The following is a 22,215-nucleotide window of genomic DNA, read 5'->3' as shown; positions in this document are numbered from 1 at the left end:
TTCAGTGAAGGCTCACTAGTGGGCTTTAACTCAAGAGTCCACTCTGACTTTTCGTAAAATAGTCAAAAGTGTCTTGGCACCGCAGTGCCCTCAGCAATGAACCCCCCCCCCTCCCCCACCCCCTCCGCCCCCCTCTGGGGCGCAGTATGCCTGTAACTAGCTTTACCCTCTCCAGCAACAAGGAGGCAATGTCCCAGGGAGTGCACCGGTCACGGTCACTCACACTACTCTGGTCCTGTGAGTGGAGACAGCTGCATTTGGTTCTCTCCTATGCCTTTGCGGCTTGCTCAGCATTGATTGGAGGCAATGATAAATTGGTGCTGCATCCGTCTCCTCTCACTGGGAGTTCATTTGGCTGGGCTCCCCACTGGACCCCGCACCTTCCAACGCTCTCCTCTTCCTCCCACAACACACTGATCTTGGCAAGCAGGCGTGAACCTGTGCTACAGGCTCCAAAGCATGGGGATTTGGTTACCTTGGGTGATGTCCTCTTACCCAGTAGGGAGGCAAGCAGGCCTTGGCCACCAGTCCTGGTCACAGGGAGAAGTCTTGCAAAGCTGCCCCTCCTCAAACAACCTATCTGGCTGCTTGGCAGATGACAAATTTGGGGTCTCAACCTCTTTACTTCTTATAGCCCATTTCCAGGCTCTTCTGCTTTTTTAAAATTGTACACTTTCCCCTAGCTTCTACCTCTTGAAAAGCTGCCTGTCACAGCAGGAGAGACTTCAAAGCTGGTAGTCCCACAACAAAGCAAACACAACAAGATGATCGACGGAGTGCTGACACTTTTCAAACACTCACCCCCGGTCAAGAGATCTTGGCTAAACCCATTGTTCTTTTGCTCACCATGCCACCCCAGTTTGGACCCTGCTGATATGCAAATCAGTCTTAACCCTGCTCCCCAAGGGAAAAGTCCAACATTGAACTACCAGGCCAGGTCTTCCCTGGACTGGAAACAAGCATCCTCGGATTGGTTTCAGGGTATCACCCCTCATCTGCCAGGCTAGCTTGAATCTAGTGGCACAGCGAGCAGGGTTCCATGTGTGGACATACCCTTGGCCACTTAGGGCCAACATAGCAAATACAGCAATATGACGGACGGAGTGCTGAAACTGTTTAAACACTCGCCCCCAGAGATCTGGGTTAAATCCATATTTCTTCTGCTCACCATGCCACCCCATTTTGGAGGGTATGCCCAAATATGAGTCCCGAGCTCACTGTGCCACTGGATTCAAGATAGCCTGGCAGATGAGGAAAACCAGTCCCAGGATGCTTGTTTCGGGTCCAGTGAGACCTGGCCTGGCAGTTCGGTCTGGACTGTTCCCATGAGGCACAGGGTCAAGACAGATTTGCATATGGTTGGGTCCAAACTGGGCTGGTGTAGTGGGCAAACGAACAATGGATGTAACCCAGATCTTTTGACTGGGGGAGAATGTTTGCATTGCCAGCATTCCGTCCATCATTTGTTTGCTGGTTGATTACGATGAAGCATGACTCAATTTTGTGTGTGACTTATTAGATGTTTGTTTTCAGGCAAGAACAGTAAATGTATTTTCTACATGTTAAAAAGAACCTGTTCGCTACTACTAATCACTACACGGTATGCTGCCACGCCCGCAACTGTGCTGCTTAACTCTTGGTGGAGTATAGAAGGGGGGTTTACCCAAACATAGTCACTGGGACCTGGGTTCAATAGGTACCGAGAGGGAGGGGGTCCCAGCGTGAGTGTGAAGTAATGTGAATAATCCAAACAATTAATTACACAAACAATAAATGAGTCCACATTGTTTTATTCACAATGGGACTGGGTATACTGAATATACACAAGAAAAAATCAATAAATGCAATTCGTTGTACAGTGCCCCAGGGAAAAATGGGGGGAGAGGTGGTGGTAGGTGATCAGGTGAGGATAAGGTGATGGAAAGGAATACGTGACAGTAAAATCAATGAATCAAAGACACTGTATTTGTGAATCATATACAGTATAGTGGACCAATGGTTCATGACAATTAGGTTAGGGGATCATACTTCACATAGAACAATGAATGAAAGAAATGGTGGCGTGAAGTTGATGGTCAAATAGGTGGTTGTCGACGTTTCGACCCTCTAAATAATGCAGGGATTAGTTGTGCCCTTGCTGTGGGGTCTTCATCAGGACAAAGAAGGGGGGCAGGCAACCTAGGTCGGTGTATAAAGTAAAGAGTTATATTACAAAATAATGGGACATCCCTCATATTCACTGCACCAATTTAAGCACACATAATTGAGCAAGTTTTTGATTAGATAATTCATTATAACGACACAATAATGGGGACCATTGATTGGCATATTTGAACTTAAATTAATAGACGGGTTCAGGGTGGAGCAAATCCCATCTGAAAGAATAAAAATCACAATAGTTGGAACGAGCGTTAGGAGCCGAGGAACTCTTGGTGGAAGCAGTAGCATTGCATCTCTATAAGGGTAGCTCTTTGGGTGCCCCTCCCAATAAGACCGCAATCCATCGGATAGGCCTATCTTATGGCGCGCACACATGATCTGCACTTGCTTATGACAACAAAAATCAGTATTATGTATCCAGACAACAGTACAGTTGGGCAGGCAGGGCAAGGGTACACGCTCATTACCATGCAGAGGACTTTTCAGTCCCAGCATTCCTCGTCTTGTAAATATCCCTAGGCACCAGACTAGATCTGAAAAATTCAAACCAATATTCCCACTTTTCATCGGTTGGCGCTGTGCGACTCTGCTTTGGCACCTTTCCACTTCAGAATCGAGGAGTGAAACTGCATATAAGTACTACCAGTGTCTGCTGACATCAGTTCCAAGGCCTGTAACTGTGCCCAGGGTTTAAGCCTTGTAGGGACTTTCACAAATAGAAGAGGTGTGCATCTGGTGCTTGGGTTTGTCACAAGAATCGGAACAACTTCGAAGACTGCGCTATGAAAGCCATCCAAGATCAAGAGGCAACGCTCTACATGGCAAAACACCTAAAGGCTTAGTGCCAGTCTTGCTCCAAGTCGAAGGTGAGAGTGCGCAACTGCTCCTTGTCCCGCTGTCTCTCCTTTAGTCATCTCCGAGGCTAATTGAAAAACCATAAGAATTCAAAGCTGATGTCATCCCATTTTCTTGACTCTTCAGAGAATGGTGTTACTGTGCCTCTCAGTCCCGATCCACCCAGGAATCAATTCCATCTCTGGTCCCAAGGCACCCTGAATTTGTGGATCTATCTGCAACCTCACATCAATTCGGAGAATTTCGAGAGACTGCAGCAAAGTTTTGGGACCCTGTCTGTTCTCACTGGCATTCCTACGACCTAGGGACATGCAGGGTCCTCCAGCTGAGTTACCCCCCAAGACATCCTAGTGGCTCATCCTTGTGACTCGAGGCTGAGCCAGGAGAGTGTGGTACTTATTATTATTATTATTATTATTTATTTTTATAAAGCGCAATAGTCACCCGGAGGTATCCCAGCGCTGAGGAACCCTAATTCACCAAGTCTGAGGAGCGGGTACCTGAAACATCTGTGCGTGAGCTTCTGTTGTGCAATCAGGCTTCCACTTCAGGAGAACTTCCTGTCTCAGCAACAGAGCAGGGTCTTCCCACTAATGCTGCACAAGCTACACCTACATGTGTATAGATGTAGCGAAAGCCATTGACTGCCTTTGATCTGCCATCTGAAATGTAGATGTGATCCTTGCTGCTAGACACACTTACATGAAATCCATTTATGCCGAACGTTGGGACAAATTTGTGGTCTTGTGTGACATTAACAAGACAATCAAAGCTGTAGGACGTCTCTCCATTTGTTTTATCTTTCGCCTAGCAAGACCTTGCAGTGGGCACAATTAAGTTATTTATGAGCCCTTGCGACATTTCTATGTTTACCAGACCAATTTTTCCTTTTTAAATCACCTGTATGAGTGAACTTCAGGCACTTTCAGTGCCATTGCTAACTGCCCTACAGCACCTTTTCTCCAGACAAGTTTGTGCTGAGGACTCTAACAGCATTCTTGCTAAATGTCATGACTTCCACGTTGGGCAGTGCATCACTCACAGCTTTCTGTTCGCCCTCTCAGTCATTTTAAGAGGAGGACAGGCTCCATCTGTTGAATCCGTAAAGGGCTTTAAGATTGTATATTGATTTCAGCAAACACCATTGAATAGAATATCAACATTTTTTGGGGCTCCTCAGGACAATAAAAAAGGAAGGCTGTGCAGAAGATAACCTGTGAAGGTGGATAATCCCCTGCATTAAGATCTGCTACGCTCTGGCCAAAAAAGCAGATTTTAGAAGGCCTGAGAACTACCGCTTGATCAGGGATAGAGCTGCTTTCATTGCCTTGACGTGCGAAGTGCATGTCCTTGACGCCTGCCAGACATTTACGAAGCATCAGTGAATTCTCGAAACACTACAATGGCATCCACCTGCTCAGTCCTGTAAGACTGCGTGGTCTTAGTCCACTCCACGGACCCTCCACCTGGGGATGATGCAATTTCACATTCTCCACCACCGCTCAGCCCCAGGCCATGCCGTCAGCCTCGCCCGGCACCGCTCAGCTGGGAGATGAGGATTTTCGAGTGGGCAGGTATGAATTTCAGCGGTGGCCACCCCGGCGGGGACCACCAAATCAAGAGGATGTTCCGCGGCCCTTGGCGCTATGCTGCAAATACCCTTTCGGCACAGCCCCGGCCCCTGCCGTCGGCCTCACCTGCCACTACGGCCTTCTGCCGGCTGCCGCGCCCAGCCTCCCGCAGAGTATCACTGTGGGGCCATGGTCGCACTTCGAACACGGAGACCCGGGAGGAGAGGAAAAGAAACAAGACGTCCATAAGACACAAAGTCCGGACGAGGCTACGGAGCAATCCCCTTTTGATCGAGACATATCAGAATCACAGATACAAAGTGACTGACATCTATATCCTCCCCCGGGCGACCCACAACAAGCGCATTTCGCTTGCAAGCCATTGTATTTTACTTCTCAATAGAAATTGGATGGTCTTGGGCCCTTCCGGGTCGGAAATATCACCGGAAGAGCGACCGTATAGTCCAAACACAACCAATGGAGCCCTGAAGATTCGCGAGACGCGATGAAACACGTGTCGGCTGGTTGTCCACAAGCTGTGTTTGAATAAAACAAGGAGACCAAGACTTCTTTATTGACACCTACTTACTTATTCATAACAAATTGCATATTATTGTTGTTTCTCTGTATTATATTGAATACCTGCGTTTGGACATCGCATCCATTTTTTTACCTGTTAAGTGTGTGCATAGGGTATGTTTTCTCATGCCGTCAGCCTCGCCCGGCACCGCTCAGCTGGGAGATGAGGATTTTCGAGTGGGCAGGTATGAATTTCAGCGGTGGCCACCCCGGCGGGGACCACCAAATCAAGAGGATGTTCCGCGGCCCTTGGCGCTATGCTGCAAATACCCTTTCGGCACAGCCCCGGCCCCTGCCGTCGGCCTCACCTGCCACTACGGCCTTCTGCCGGCTGCCGCGCCCAGCCTCCCGCAGAGTATCACTGTGGGGCCATGGTCCGATAGGTCTCTGGGGTTCCGCTTCCCGGCCTCACTCATTTCCGGCTCGTCTGGTGCCGTAGGAGTCAGCCTTCTTCCGCAAGCTCCCAGCTTCACACACCCCGGTCACTCGGCCTCGTTGCCTTCAGACCTCTCCTGCTGCCCATCACAATGTAATTTTGGCACAGTACTGTGCCCTTCTGTTTTCCGAGTATTTAGGTAGACTCTGCCATGTCAGAGCTGTTAAACACCCATTACATCGATGTTAATACATCGCAGTGCCATCGCCCCGCGACTTTTCCATCGCAGGATCGTTGGCATCGCATGCATTTACTACGCATGCTTTAACGGCGCGATGCCATTAACATCGCATGCAATTACAACGCATTTCTGAACTCAAATGCCACCGTTTTACCCTCACAAACATACCCACAACACACACATAAGCACGCACGCAGCCCTCACGCACGCACGGCACGATGCCATTAACATCGCATGCAATTACAACGCATTTCTGCACTCAAATGCCACCGTTTTACCCTCACAAACATACCCACAACACTCACACATAAGCACGCATGCAGCCCTCACGCACGCATCTTGCAAGCTTTTACTGCATTTGTTAGGGTTGTGTTTTTTTTTAGTTCTTTTCTTGCGCAGGTGTTGCTGGATAAGAGTGCGTGAGCTAACAAAATTGAGGAAGTCAGAATAACTTCTTATACAAGTCAGACATGCACTATAGAATTTTTTTAAGACTGGAATTCATTTACATTTGCTGTGTTGTAAACACTGTCTGCTACTTTTTACACCGCTATTGTTGAAATTATTTTACATTTTCTTTTTAATGATAATTGATCTATGTCAAATTGTTAACTAACTAAAAAATAAATCTCACTTCACTTCACTATACCCAGGCGCGCAACACCCATTGGGCTCACGGGGCTTCAGCCCCCCCCCCGTCGTGTGTGTCAGCCCGGGCTGACATGTCTTCGCGGGCTGGCGAGCATCTAATTACAGCCGCACCCGAGTACTTAACATGTCTTTAAAAGACCATTTAGTTGTAAATGAGGCTTTTAGTTGTAAATTAGGCTTTTGTTGTGTGTTCACCCCTTCTTACAGGCACTCTGTCTAAATTCAGAAGAATTAGCCCTCCCCCCCGAAAATATATTTCAGCCCCCAACGCCCCCCAAACCCCCCCCCCCGAAATTTGGTTCTAGTTGCCCGTCTGACTATACCTCATTGGCATTGAAAAAATATATAGGACACTAACATTGGCACACCGAGATGAGCACTTTATTGCTTTTGTGAGAACACCTTTCCGGTGGAAATCATGTGGGAAAGTTTCCAGAGCCAGTCTAGCGAATGAGCAATTCAAAAGTTGAGGAATCTGCAGGTAGATAAGAGTATCCATCAGAAAGAACATTACAGAAGGTAAGTAACTTTTTTCTTTTGGACAACCAACAAACACTATATATCCCTGTTATCAGAAGGGTCTGATGGATGTAGCGGTATGTTACTTTTGTAAATTGGCCAAAGGGGCAAAAAAATGCAGTGTCACCAATTACTATTTTTCCTACTTACGTTCATTGTTTTTTAATTTCAACTATTAGTTTCTTTTAGAAGATCATGAACAAGCTACACAAATTATCCCTTCATCAGTTCAGAGTGTTGTCTAGTTTCAGAAATTCATGGCTTTTTGAGTTCACCCATTGGTTTCACATCTGTGCCCACCACAAAATGCAAGTAGATTGAAACCGGAAAAATGGACTACAAGTTAGAAAACTGGTGGTAAAAAATTGCTTTTTTACAATTCTGCTTTTCTTGATAGCTGGGAAGATGGTGATCTTAGCACAGAAAAACTTTTGTTGTTTCAGTTGTTAGGGGTAAACATATGCTTTCTTGCATTACATTTTTTCTCATTTTTCCACAGGAAGCAAAAGTTTGCTATATTTTGGATATTTCCTAAGTTCTCTACAATCCATGGGTACCTGTAGAATCCCCAAGATGTGGGAGGGGGGGTGGGTTAAGGAAATGCTTATTTGGTGTTGAAGTGCTGCAAACTTCACAACAAGTACTGAGCACTGGGGGTGGAAAAACCTCTGCAGCTTTAATTCACATCTGCACTTTTGAACACTACAGGTATACATTCTGTGACATGGAATTTAAGGCTTTCCCACACTAACTTAGGAATCAGATATTTTTGTCCAGACAAATCTGGATAGGGTAGCAGCTCAGCAGATTATTATTATCAGGGCTGGATACCCGTAGCTTGTGCCATGGGCCCATGTCATATTTAGTCTTCGTGCCTTGGTTCACTCCAACTGACCTTCCAAAGATGAACAGGCATCTTTAAAAGAGAGGCCTTTTATTGAGGCCAGACTTTTTGGCACGAAAGCTGATGCACCCATGGATCTTTGAAAAATAGCAGAGCAGTGGTTCACTACTGGAGATTGTTATCCATGGCCTGATCACCAGCTGTACAGGAATTTCAGAAGTTATGCAAGTGACCACTCTTTCCACCAGTGTCAACCTTCTCAACCCATTCATCAGCCTGTGCAGAGGTTTTGTAGAGCAATGGGCAGTGCTGGTGCCAAAGGACAGGGACAGCTGCAGCAGAATGAATCCTCCTTATCTTCTTTTTCAGGCACCACTTCCAAACCTCTTTAGTTCACTCTCGACTAGACACCTGCGTACAGGAACACGGAAGTTGCTCGCCAAGGGGGTGATCTTGATTGCCATAGGAGTAGGGATTCGTTTGTTACTGGAGGTATTTCCTAGCCCACAGGTTGCTCAACTCATTCCTCATGAAATACAAATTCAAGATTATGATGTTCTTGAACTACAAGGATTAAGTGGTGTTCCTGCACCTGCAGGACATGTACTTTCATGTGCCAGTTCTGAGGTGTCGCAGGAAGTGTTTCCCATTTCTAGTGGGATCAGAACATTTGCAGTTCATCATCCTACCTTTGAGCCTCAGAGTTTTATGAAGGTCATGTATTGGGTTTAGGTAATGTGTCTGAACTTTCTGGTTGAAAATAAGAGTTGCCTGCACATCAGTACAATACATCCTTGAGAGGGTTGTGCGAGAATTGTGGAGCTGATGCAAGGCAGATCATGCCAAAGTCCAAACAAGAAATCAACTGAGCGTGAGCAGCTGTTTTACAGTGACTTGTCAATACGAGATGTTTCATTATTTGAGAGAATGGGAGCGAAATTGGTGGAGTGAAATAGAAAAGTCCAGAGTATAGTCTAAAAACGTCACTGTTGGTGGAGGCGATAGGCTAAGACAGTTACTTTAAGTTTGTTGTGGATCAAATGTATCCAGTATGCTTTATGATAATGAGAAGGCTTTCCAGGTATGCAGCATCACAAATGGGCTAAAAAAGGCATGTACATTAAGAGCATTTTATTTTGGCATATATCTCAATTGAAATGGATGTGCTGTAATGGTTACAGTGAAACAATGATTGAAAGTGATAAGGAGGTTATGATGGCAAGGAGGTGAGTCAAGGGAATGGAGCTTCCTTCTTGCGAAATAAAACACATCTAGACTGGTCAGAATTCGGGAAGCAGTCTTTATTTTTAGCACAATCATATTGCCTTGTGCACCCCTAAATTGTCCAATGTATATTGGCAGCTTGTAATTAACCAAAAGGAGGACATGTAGAAGTAGGACTATATTTAGGTTTGAATTGCGTTCCACCGCTGACAGTCTATTGAACAGTTTCTTTGCTTGCTCTGTGCCAAGCAAAGGCCCACCTGAACACCTTATTTGTATAAAATATGCTTTTTTTCTGAGAAGTGGTGGTTTACTTGCTCACTATATGTGTATTCCTTATACTGAATATTCCTTTTTTTGTCATCATGTAATCTATTTTGGGTTGTGCCCATGCTTTAAAACAGAATGTTACTATTTGGTTGCATCTTTCTACATTGAATGATTGATTGAAGTAGCGACTGTTTGGGTGTGTTTTATTAGTCTGTGTGTGTTGTTTAAGCATGTAAGGCGAGTAGAGTTCCAAAGCCACTTTCCAGTACAATACAGTATTGTCAGTCATTTTCTTTTTTCTCAAATCATTGTTCTCTTGTTGTTACTTTAATTTTCATGAATCAAAAGTACAGTGTTCAGAGAGTAAAAATGATCACATTAATGCCCAGAACTGGAAACTGAGTGTCCTCCCAACATGAAGTGATCTGGCATCACTGTTGATGTGTGGCTTGCTGTCTGTGGGTTTGTTTAAGGGTTTTTATTTTTGTACATGTGTGCTCTACTCACTAATGTGCTGGCATAGCGTGTGTTGTGGCAGTAGTCTTTATAGGGTTTGTATGTCTTGTGCATCGTCACTGCTTAGCAACCCCCCCTTTAGTTTGCAGCTCACTAGGTCCAATCATTGCAACTTACGTTTGATGTTTGAAGATCTTTTTCTGTTAGTGGGCTGTACGTGGTACTTAGAGCATGCTATATGGGTTGAGTGGGTGTGGAATGTGAGGGTGCTGTATGTTGTGCATGGATGTGTTGTATAAGCTAGGTTGGCATGTTTTATGAGTGTAAGTTTAGCTGTATGTGGTGTGGTTTGCAGTATGTGATCAGCGCTGCATTGTTAAGGTGTATGTATTCTGTTTTTGGTGTCTGAGGTCTGCTTTGAGTGTTTGTGTGTCATGTGATGTATGTGGTGTTCTTCATGGTGTGTGAGGTATGCTTTGCAGTATGTGGTTTGTGCATTTCTGTGTTACAAATGCGTCCCATATGCAGTTGCTTGTTTGCTATGTGCACCTCTCCTGCTCACCAGCCTTTCTCTTGTTCCCAGCTCTCCTGCTCCAATGATTGCACTTTGTGCTTGTGGGACCCCAAATCTGGACAGCTCTTGTGCGAGTTCCTTGGACACCAAAGTGCAGTGAGCACTGTTCTTGCAATGGTAAGAAAGTTTTAAATCTTAGGTGGGTTAAGTATTGGTAAAGGGTGTTTGGGGAACACAGACTTGCCATTCGTCTCCCATATAATCCATTGTCCTAAGACAATGAAAGCTGAGAAGAGTCAAATCACTTCTCTTAGTTGAGAAGGACAATGAGACACATGTGAACCATGGCAAACAGAAATGGTCTGTTATGTATCACCCCACTTCCTTTCTTTGTGTGAAATGATGATAGTGATCATGCACCCTTTGCTGAGCTTTGGCATTCTGCAAAATCAATTCCTTTTGGTTTTTCTCAGACACTGACATGGCCAGTTAGTGTTAGGTTCTAATTTCGAAGCTAAATCTTCAGAACAGCAGGGTGGTGTATGTAACCATTCTGGTGAATTAATATAAAAGCACGATTTGTAGACTAGAACAGTGCAGAAGGTGGTGGGGGCAACTGTGAAAATATAGGGCCACCCTGCCAAATACTAAAGTCCTTTGCTGGGTGTACTTGAGGGTATACAAGTAGAACAAGAAGTAGATCTGCAGTGTAGAAAAGTCCATTTCAACAAAACAACAAATGCAGAATGTGTCGGAAAAATGCAGCACACTGATATCTGAAAGAAACACGTTAGTGTTAGATTCCTTACCTTAGAATATCCCCAGGCGTCAGTCTGGATCCGGAAACTTTTGCGTAGCAGTACCCCTGCGCGTCGGTAGGCGTCGTCTGCAGGCGTCCCCTGCGGCTCCGCGTCCGTCGTCGGCGTCGTGCGCCGTGATGACGTCGCTGGAGTATATAGACGCCGCCTCCGCGCGCTGACGTCAGTTCTTCTTTTTTCCGCGCCAGTGGACGCAGATCTGAAGAGCAGTACTCCGGTCTTTGACCAAGTTTTCTATTTGTTATTATCACTATTGTGCCTGTTAGGATGCCCGGGTTCAAGCACTGTGATGACTGTGAGCGCACGATGTCGGTCACGGATCATCACCGCCTCTGTCTCCGGTGTCTGGGCCCCGACCACGACGTGGACTCCTGCGTCGACTGCCGGGCCCTCACCAACAAGGCTAGGCGGGAGCGGTCCCGCAAGCTACTGGAGCTCCGGGTGTCGGCCCTACGTCGGGACCGGGAGCGGTCCCGGTCCGGCCGGAGGTCGAGAGAGCGTTCGAGGGAGCGGTCGCGGAGCCGCGCCGAGCGTTCCGGAAGTCGACACCACTCGTCGGGCTCATCAGGTAAGAAGCACAAGAAGTCGGGGCGTCGTCATCGTACCCCCGACTCCCCCCGACGCTCGCGCGATGCGGCCGGGGGCTCGGGTGACCCCAACCCCGCGGCTCCGCGAGAGTCGCCGGCGCGGCCTGCCTCATACCCTCCGGTCCCTGGGCACGGCGCGACGCCTGAGGAGATCGAGGCGTTCCTCATGGCCATGAGGGCGCTCGGTTCTCCGACGGGGCCTACGGTGCCTTCGGGCCCAGTGCTACCGTCTGGGGGCCCTGGCGGTTCAAGGTGTCCCTGCCTCGGCGCCGCCGACGGCTCCGGCCCCGGCGCCGCTGATAGAGCGCGCAGTCCACCCTGGTCACCGAGGTTACCAATTCTTTACACGCACTGGGCCCTGGCGTGCAAATTTTAATACCACACTAATAATTTGGGTGAACCGGGTGATGATTACTTTGTTTCTCCTCCTGCACGCTGCTATGAGTAATTAAGGTTTGATTTCACCTCTGCTTACCATGTACCTGACTTACCACAGGCACAATTCCTACGACGGATCTGGAGCTATAAGGGAAATAGCAGACAGGCCTAAGATCAAATACTCTTTATGATCAGTACAATACTTATCCACAATTTCTGTAAAATGACCACAGACACCTGAGGGAAGTTCAAAGCTTTATATAAAGTTCAAAAAGGAATATGACAAGGCAATAAGTGATAGGCAGAATAATGCATCTAACATCAAAATCAAAACCATAAAATAGCTATAGATTAATGCTAAGACCATTTGAGTATATGGGAAGACTAACAGGTAGGAATTTTTAGAGCAAACTAGTCACTGCAACTTTATACTAGAAACAATAGGACGTGGATGGGACCTAGAACATGTACTTAACCTAAGTGCACTAGACTATTCTTGCTAAGATCACTGCAACCAGCTAAAGGGAAGGGAAAAATTGGAGCATACTAATAAAATATAACAGTTGGCAGTTCTCTAAAGGTAGGGAGAGAAGTGGAACAATTCTAACAAACAATTGCAAATAACTTGCTTTCACGGTGATAGGGCAATATCACAGGCAAGAGTGCTTTATTAAGAAAATGGAGAGAGAGAGAGAGAGAGAGAGAGAGAGAGACGCAAACCCACAGTTTGATAATTACCTAATTCAGAATGAAGACCAACCCTGGCCACGGGTCAGTTGGAAGGACGGGGACAAGGACCCTCAGGAAGGAATACCAGAATGCGAGCAGGTACAGCTCACGGACAGTAAGGACAGGATACCCCTCAGGATTTGGGATCAGGACTGGGCTCACCAAGGTACGACCAACACCCACAGCTTCGGAAGCAACGCCAGCGTTACCCCTCTCTGCAAGTAATCCCCCAGTAACCCCGATTGGGTTTTCGAATTTCCCAGCAAAGTGCTTCGCCAGCACTTAGGATTATTTCCACCCCTTAGGAGTTTGTGGAAAGTATGGACAGAGTGCTCCGCAGCACTTCAGATTGAGCACCTATAGAGTTCGTAGGGTCAGTGACAGGTCTGCTACTCGGACAAGTCGGACAATTTTCCTAAGCTAAACTGGGGCAATTATACCATTCTGGGGTCCCTCAGACCACCCACAAATGTTGCAAGTGACAGTTTCCCACATTTTTGATTGGTCAGGAGAGGTGGTGCGGTCGTTACCACCTCCTAGAATTCAACTTTCTCATCCCAAATATTAAAATTTTCCTACCCGCCCCTTGGGTTCACGTTCCCATGCATAGAATACAGCAGTATAGGAAAAAGTTCACAATAGGTAGCAACAGTATTGCTTCTTCCAAGGTAAGATCTCGTCTTCCCAGAGATGTTCCCAGGCGCATTGTGCTTCAGGAGCCAGCTGGCTTGTTTCAGCTTCTGCGCAATGGAGTTTTTCTCCGGTCATGTAACGGTGCCTAGCAGAGCCTCAAGTATGGCTCCGCTCCCGATTTCCCAGCCCCAGAGACGCGGTACATGAAAAGTAAGCGAGAACAAATTAAAATCATATATAAAATGATCACACTGTATACCATGATAAAATTCTAACCAACCCTTACTTTATAATGACTATAGCATTATTGTTTTAGTGCGAAAAGACAGATAGGCGGGAGCAGCAGTAGCAAGCAGAAAGCGTGGTGAGAGACAAGCGGCCATGTTTGCAACAGTGCGCATGAGCACAGAATCCCTCCAGAATGCGAGTGCGTCACATCACATGGGTATGACCGACGCATGCGCAGACTGAATTTCAGCGAAGCAGCCGGGTTTAGTGCAAGCTTCGTTAGTACGAGAAAAGACATACAAGCAAGCATCCTGGGGACACCCGCGTGTTGGGAAAAACACTTAATAAATGACGAACAATAGTGTTAATATGATTATACAGTTTAGGCAAGGGTTTTGTTAACGAGCAGGGCGCTTTACATGCGAATCCCTGCTCCACCAATCCCCTCTTTGATGATATTTACTATCATCACCACATAGAAGGAAACAGATGCCAACTTTTCTCATTCATTCACATCACTCATTTGAATTTCAACGAATTTATTGTTGAGTTTTCTTTCAGCTTCTCTATGAGAGTGGTGATTTTTCGCCTTTTTGTAAATTGCACTCTTTAGCTCTTCTAATTCTAGTTCATCAATGTTTCTTTTCACCCCCCTCTGATTCACTGTATATTTCTTTTTGCACTTCTGGCATTTGCAGCAGATAAAAATGATCAATACAATTACACCTATTACAACTATTGGCATCAGTATTTTCCACAAAAGATTTCTACCTAGGTTAGTAAACCAATTACCTATAGAGGAGAGACCTCCAGTCAGTTTCGTCCAGGCACTGTCAACCTCCAATGGTTTGAGTTCTTTTTCCAAATTGGTTATATTTTTCACATATTGTTTTAGTTCGATGCTTTTATCGGGAATGTAAGTGCAACAATGTTGCGCTTTCAGCATTCTACAGACTCCGCCCTCTTTTGCTAATAGGGTGTCAAGGGCAAGACGGTTTTGTAAAACCATTGATCTGATCGCAACCATTTCAGTATTGACCATCAGGAATCCAGCAGCAGTGTCCGTTGATAGTCGGTCCACTACTGTAGACAATTTGCAGATTCTATGGGTGTTCAGAACTACCCCTATTCCAGGTATCAGTGCACTAAAAATATCACCTATAATTTCACCTACACTTTCACGTCTACTACGCACTAAGGCATTAGTTTCTTCATCGCTTCCAGCTGCATTATTCACATGGTATATTTTCGGGAAAACAATGCCAAAGTAGCAGCTTCCATACCAGTGGTCCGGCAATTTGAAATAAGCCTTGTTCCCACATATATAATATATTCCGGGAAACACAGGTTCTGACCCATTTTTGAAACCCCAACCTCCAATTACCTTGTAATTATGTTCACACTTGCTGGAACCGATGAATACATTGTTATAGTACTCTGTCTTTTCCCTATGGATACAAAGTTTCCCCTTTCGTTCAAAATCCAGCAACAAGGCAGGACTAGCTTCGCTTTGCGAGGTGTTATCCATGTGCTCAGCCCACCTAGGGACTCTATCCTTTTCGTCATTTGCCTTCTTCTGAAACTTTTCTCTCCTTCTGTCTGCCATCTTTATAAACATCTTTTCCTGCTCTTGCAGAGAACAGGTCAGATTAGTTTGTCTTGCTTCATCTAAATCTATGTTGCCTATAGTCAGGAAATATTCTCCCATATAACGGGTCACGTCACTTGTAGTATGTACACGGTTCAAGTGTCCTCTAATAGGAAGTTCAGAAAATACTACGTCATCATTTGAATAATAGTACTGCAAAGTGCTTCTATAGAACAAGCTAGCTAATATACTACAGGAGATTCCATAGGTTAAAGGTAGGTGGTGGTATGTCACGCCTTCAGCCACTGAAGTTGGCAGCTTCATGCAGACATAACAGTCCTCTATTTCCATAGCTTCTACGTAATGCACTAATAAGTTAGCAAAAACATTTAGATGTGTCCTGTTTCTCATTTTGTGAAAATGTAGTCCATCCTCATCTGATGCTTCTAAATTAGGTCGTGTGTGTGTCAGTCTGATTTGGTTGTCGCGTCTTTCTAAGCTTCGTGGTGTTTCTGCAGTCTGTACAACCCCTACGTCTACTGCTTCTGGTTCAGTAGGGGACAAGTTAGGATCTTTACTTATCATAAAAGGTATAAAAACTGTTAGTCCTATCCATATGACTATTAGCATTGCTATACTACACAAGCATATTTTACAACAGGTTTTAAGACACCCACACCGGGACCTTCCAGAGACACTCGGATCAGACATTTTTAGCTTACAGGTGGCTTTTGCTACCCCTCTTCGTTTCTTTGCACCAAAGGCTCACTTCGGGGCTTTTTCAAGGAGGGTCTTCGTCAGAACTCCGATCAGCGATGGACTCTTCGTCACTGTTGCCACTGTGGTGTGGTTCGTCTATTTCCTCCAACACAAAGTAAGTCCACTCAGGGCTCCGATACAGTCGGTTCTGCTTCTTTAGTCTGTCGCTCTTTCTTAGCGATTTGCCTTGGGCTGCCTTTCTTTCACTTTCAGCCCTTTTTCGGTCTTTTAGTTTCTCTTCGACTGTCTTTAGTCTGAGCCTTAGTCTCTTGACGTATCGGGGTGCACTTCTTCCTCCGTGCCTCCCAGTAGTTGAGGAGACTTGGCCTTCCTCGTGCACTCTCTTTACTTTTTGTTTTGGCACCTCTGTTTCCCTGCCTGGCTGACTAGTTCCAGGTCTTTCATCTATTTCTTCTGCCTGGTCCCTAATCTGACCCTGCTCAGATTCAAATCGTACTTGCTTTTTATTTCTGGTTACTGTTGTTTCCGTTGTCTGAGCACTTTGATCTAATTCTATCTGTTCCTGTTCATGCTCTTCGATCTCTTCGTTTTCTTCTGCATGAACGTCAGCTCTAATTTCTAACTGTCCCTCTCCACTTTCTGGAGTTTCAGGAGTATTTTCGATGTCTTGATCTGACCCTACTTGGCCTACTTCCTGATCAGGTGTGTTATGATTTTCGTTGACCTGACCTTCTTCTTCTATTTCTAGCTCACCTGGACTATCCCACTCACTGTCTAAGTAGGAATATTTCCTGGTTCGTATTGGATCATGAACCTGGTCGTCGGCGGGGAACCATTCAACGTCTCGACTTGTGCTCTGCAGTTCAATGTCAGCTAGCTCCGGACTCTCTTCCTCGGAAGCTTCCTCAGCTGCGCTGCCTTCAGCTCCAGTCGCGTTTTCTCCAGATACCCGCTTCGTGTGGCTGGCGTGGATCCACTTCGGTACACCAGCACACTTTACAGCAGTTGTAGTGACGAGGATCACTTGTCGTGGCTTTCCCCACCTTGGCTTCAGGCAACTGCTCCGGGTGTGTTTCTTTAACGCCACCCAATCTCCTGGTTGCAGATTATGTGCTGGAGTCTTTGGCCACTCGTCTTCTGTCTCTCCAATCTGCTGAGAGAGAGAACGCACTTGGTCACCCAGCTGCTTGCAGTATTCTAATACCATATCATCAGAAATGCTTAGCAGTTTGTGTCCGGGTACCCATGCCTGTCGCATCACTCTTCCCATCAACACTTCATGGGGACTTAGGCCAGTTTTTCTGTTCGGGATACTTCTCAGACTCATCAGCACAAGGGGTAAAGCCTCTATCCAGTTCATCTTTGTGGAATCACACATTTTTGCCAATCTGGATTTCAGGGTGCCATTTATTTGTTCCACTACCCCAGAAGCCTCTGGACGGTAGGCACAATGCAGTCTTTGCTTCATTTTGAATGCTTTACAGAGTTCTTCTAGGACATCGTTGGCAAAATGCCCACCTTGGTCCATTTCGATTGTCTCTGGGATCCCGTACCTAGGTATCAACTCCCTGAGCAATAACTTGGCTGTGGTGAGAGCATCATTTTTCTTCGCTGGATAAGCTTCCACCCACCTGGAGAATAGGCAAACTATGACTAAGATATATCTATACCCCTGACACCTAGGCATTGTTATGAAGTCTGCCTGCATTCTGACAAAGGGACCTATTGCTTTTCCGATATTACTCTGTTCCACTACAGTCCTCTTTCCTGCATTGAATTGCTGACACACTAGGCACCTCTGGCAAAGCTTTTCCGCCTGGTTCCTGAATTTTGAATTACAGAACACCTTGTCAAACACCCGACACATTGCGTCTCTTCCCATATGTGTTGGTTCATGTATCATTCTGATCATGGGGTCAATCAAACTATCAGGCAGTACAGGCACCCCAGTCGAGTTTACCACCACACCATCATCTCTCAACTTGCATTGTTCTGCTGCCCATCTTCCTTTCTCTTGCCTGTCTGTTGCCTGTTGCAAATCCTTTAATTCCTCCCACGTTGACACATTCTCAAACAACATAAGTTGGCAGCTGGTTCCACCCCACAAGGCAATTTGGAGTGACATCTGGTATCGGGCACAAAACTGTGCCATTTGGTCAGCGTACCTATTACCGGCAGTCACATCATCATTTCCAGATTTGTGAGCCGCACACTTGACCAAAGCCAATTCTTTGGGCAATTGGATAGCTTCCAGTAAGTTATGCACCACCTTTCCGTTTCTGATAGGAGTGCCTGAGGAAGTCATGAATTCTCTTTGCAGCCACAATTGGCCGAAGTCATGAACAACCCCGAAACAGTACTGGCTGTCTGTGTAAACAGTAATTCTTTTGTTCTTACCCCTCTTACATGCTCTAGTTAACGCGATGAGCTCTGCCACTTGTGCAGATTTCACCTCACTCAGGTAAGATGCTTCTATGGTTTCTGTCAACGTAACCACAGCATAGGCAGCACTCAGACTCCCACTCTCATGTCTTAAACACGAGCCATCCACGAACATTGTCTTATCCCCATCAAGTAACGCTATTTCACGGATATCCGGACGGGGCTTTGTACTGTACTCAGTTAAATCGATGCAATTATGTTCCCCCCCCTCTTCGATTTCTACATCCAGAGGGACCGGTAACAGGGTTGCAGGGTTTAGGACGTTGCACCGAGAAATAGTTATATTTTCAGCGCCAATTAGAATTCTCTCATACTTAGTCAGCCGACTAGGTGTGAGGTACTGGGTCTTAGTTCTGGTCAGTAGGATTACAACAGAATGAGGAACATATACAGTGACGTGATGTCCCATGACAATGTTCTCACTCTGTTCCAGGCTGACGCAAGTAGCAGCAACTGCCTTCAAGCATCCAGGTAATCCAGCAGCCACCGGATCTAGGGTGGCTGAAAAATAGGCCACTGGTCTTCTAACTAGTCCGTGCTCCTGGGTCAGGACTGAAAGAGCACAATTCTCTCTTGTGTCACAGAATAGCTCAAAAGGCTTGGTGTAGTCAGGCATACCCAATGCAGGAGCGGTACATAGACAGTTTCTCAAAGTTACCCAAGCGTTCATGCTTTCACTGTCCCAACTGACTGGGTCTTCTACTCCTTTCTTTGTCAGTTTTATTAGAGGTCTGGCTAGAGCCGCAAATCCTACAATCCATTGTCTGCAGTAACCCACGACTCCCAAGAACATTCTCACCTCTTTCTGAGTTCTGGGCAGTTCCATTGCTTTAATTATTTTAATTCTCTCGGTAGTGACTTTCCTGATTCCTTTTTCTATCTGGTGCCCCAGATACTTCACTGAGTTTTTACAAAATTGTAACTTGTCAGGCGACACTTTATGTCCTCCCTTTCCTAAGTGATTCAGCAAGGCAATTGTGTCAGTGACACATTCAGTCTGGGTTTTAGATGCCACCAACAGGTCATCTATGTACTGCACCAAAACAGACTCTCTTGGCAGCACTAGGGTTTCAAGGCACTTTTTCAGTATCTGATTGAAAATCGATGGACTTTCGGTGTACCCCTGGGGGACACGATTCCAGACATAGATATGGCTGTCAAATTCAAAACTGAAAAGGAACTTGCTTTCTGGATGCAATGGGATGGAAAAGAACGCATGGCACAGGTCGATGACAGTGAACCATTCTGCATTCCAGGGAATCTGATATAGTATCACTGCAGGGTTGGGCACAACAGGACAGCAAGGCACAACAATTTGGTTTACCTTGCGCAAATCTTGCACCACCCGGTACTTTCCACTAGGCTTTTTGATCCCAATGATTGGCGAATTACAGGGACTGCTCATCACTTCCTCTATTATTTCCGCTTCGAGCAGCCTGGTAATTTCAGTCGCTACTCCTGCTTTTACTTCTGCACTCATTTTGTACTGTCTGGTTTTCGGGTATATAGCATTTGTTTTTATTGCTATTTTAACTGGGTCCACATTTGCCATTAAGCCTACATCTTTTCCTGTGAAATCCCACACTTCTGGAACTACTCTTACTTGGAGCTCTTCAGGTAAATCCTCAACTGTTAAAGGTTTAATATCAGAGTCTTGTCTGACTAACATTAGCTTGTACAACCCATCTTCATCGGGGGTCTGAATTTCGACGCCCTTTGGTGTGCAATAGATGGTACAATGCATCTTGCACAACAAATCACGTCCTAGCAGGTTCACAGGACTGGAATCACAGACCACAAATCTGTGCATTTCTTTGAAATTTCCTATAGAAACTTCCATTGGTTCAGTTACTGGAGTACTTATTATTTGATTGGAGACGCCCACTACTTGGATCGCTTCTCCCGAGAGGGGTAGGTTAGGAACATCCACTGTTCTTACAGTAGATCTGGTAGCACCAGTGTCCAACAGAAAGGTGACGTCTTTTCCTTCAACCTTTCCTTCAATGTATGGTCCAGTCTGGTCTACCGGTAAGGAGGCGCCAAGTACGCACTCCTCATCCTCCCCTCTCAGGCCCCGTCAATCTTGATCTTCACAGAGGAAGGTATCATTTAACAAATACTGTGGAATGACTGCGTTTCTTTCACTCTCGACTTCCCATACCTCCGCCCTCTCATTCTGCTGACCCTGACTCTTAAAATTCTGTCTAGGAGCGCGAGGTACTGGAGGTAATTTTACCTGTTGCTGGTTCTTTCTTGTCCCCTCTTTCGGCACCTGTGGATTTAAACCATTTACAGGGGCATTACCGGCCTGCAGGTGTGGACACTCGTCTCGCCAATGCCCTATCTGGCCGCACCCATGGCACGGAAACTTCTTCATGGCCTCTTCCCTACTCATTTTAGTTCGGGGCTTCCCTCCTCCCCCAGCAGTGGCATTCTGAGCATTATTACCAGAAGTCAATTTACTTAACTGTTTTTCTTGTTGTTCAGCTAATTTTACCTGTGCCCACATTACTTTCTCCTTAAGGGCCTTCTTTTTATTTTCGATTTCATCTTCGCAGTATTTCGCATATTTCAGGACATCATCTATGGGATTTCCCTGACAACTGATTTTATTATCTCGAATCCATTGTGAGATTTCAGGCCTTAATCCTAGCACAAATCTGTAACTGAAATGGGTCATGTCTTTCATGTCTACGTTATCGATACCACTGTAAGTTTTGAATACCTGCAGTAACCTTTCATAAAAGGAATGCACAGTTTCATCACGTTCTTGGGTGGTTCTATCTATTCTGGTCCAATCTGTCTCCTTTGCTGGCACCTTTTTCTTAAGGTACTGTATGACTTGCTCATACTTCCTCATTACTTCAGGTGCAGGAGCCCCTGTTTTCTCATCTCTAGGGAATTCCTCACTGGGCCAATCAATTTCAATTTTACAGTCGGTCCACAAATCTACAGGGACCACGATGTCGAAAAACCCATCCAGGTCTTTCAAGAGGCATTTCTGAACTTTTATGAAGCGTTCTACCTGCCTGTACCAATCCACAGGCTTTTCCCGTAATTTCGGGAAGTCATTTGTAAATGACACAATATCCTGTCTGGACCAAGGGACATGGACATATTTTCCCCCCGGGACCTCTCTCATGGGACACAATTTTTCTGTTGGTGTTACTTCCTTTAACACGAATTCTGAAGCCTGAGACTTCGCCCTGCTGTCTTCCTTTTTCTTTGCCCACCGGGTTCTCCATTTGCCCACCTCTCCCCACTTTTGCAGGAGCTTCAACAACTCTTTTACTTGGATCTGTTTTCCCATCACATTCAGGCTTTCTAAATCCTTGTCTGAAAAATCTACTCTGTAGGGTTTCTGAAGAATTTTGGAACGACTAACATCAATTCCCATTTCTGTGGCTGTATCCATTATCCTTTCATGGAGCAACCTAGCGCTCCGGGTAAGATTTTTGCTGATAAACAGTAACTCTTCTTCACTGTACGAGCTTAGGCGTTCAACTCCTACATTTCCAGCCATCATTTCTTCTATTTCTATCCTTAATTTATATATCTCTAATGCTTTGGGTTGGGGAGTGGTCTCCTTCTCCAGCTCCTTTGTCCATCGGTCTAATTCTTCTGGGGATACTACGGTGGCACTCCTAACCCCAGATGCACCTTCAATCAACACCTCTTTTGGTCTAGTCTGACTTCTTGCCCCCGCTGTACTAGCCCTAGGCTCTCTAATGGGCAAATCCATCAGCACCACAGACTCACACTCACTTTCTTGATCCTCATCTATGAATACTTCCTTCCTCGGGGAAGGGACGCTAGGAGTAGGCAGCATTGG

The 22,215-nt window shown here is 45.8% G+C and overlaps 1 protein-coding gene across 7 annotated transcripts in view; it reads left to right on the top strand.

Annotated features, from left to right (window-relative positions):
* Positions 1 to 22,215, top strand: part of TEP1 (telomerase associated protein 1) — a 1,080,103-nt gene that overhangs the window by 827,287 nt on the left and 230,601 nt on the right. For all 7 annotated transcript variants that reach the window (XM_086931874.1, XM_086931872.1, XM_086931869.1 and 4 more), the window contains one exon: positions 10,330 to 10,437. In XM_086931874.1, coding sequence (XP_086788000.1) covers positions 10,330 to 10,437 — 108 coding nt within the window. The remainder of the gene's footprint in view (positions 1 to 10,329; positions 10,438 to 22,215) is intronic.

The sequence above is a fragment of the Lissotriton vulgaris genome, chromosome 7, assembly GCF_964263255.1.
Source record: "Lissotriton vulgaris chromosome 7, aLisVul1.2, whole genome shotgun sequence".
NCBI lineage: Eukaryota > Metazoa > Chordata > Amphibia > Caudata > Salamandridae > Lissotriton > Lissotriton vulgaris.
The sequence above is the reverse complement of the archived record's forward strand: the minus strand, read 5'-3'. Positions and strand labels throughout refer to the sequence as shown.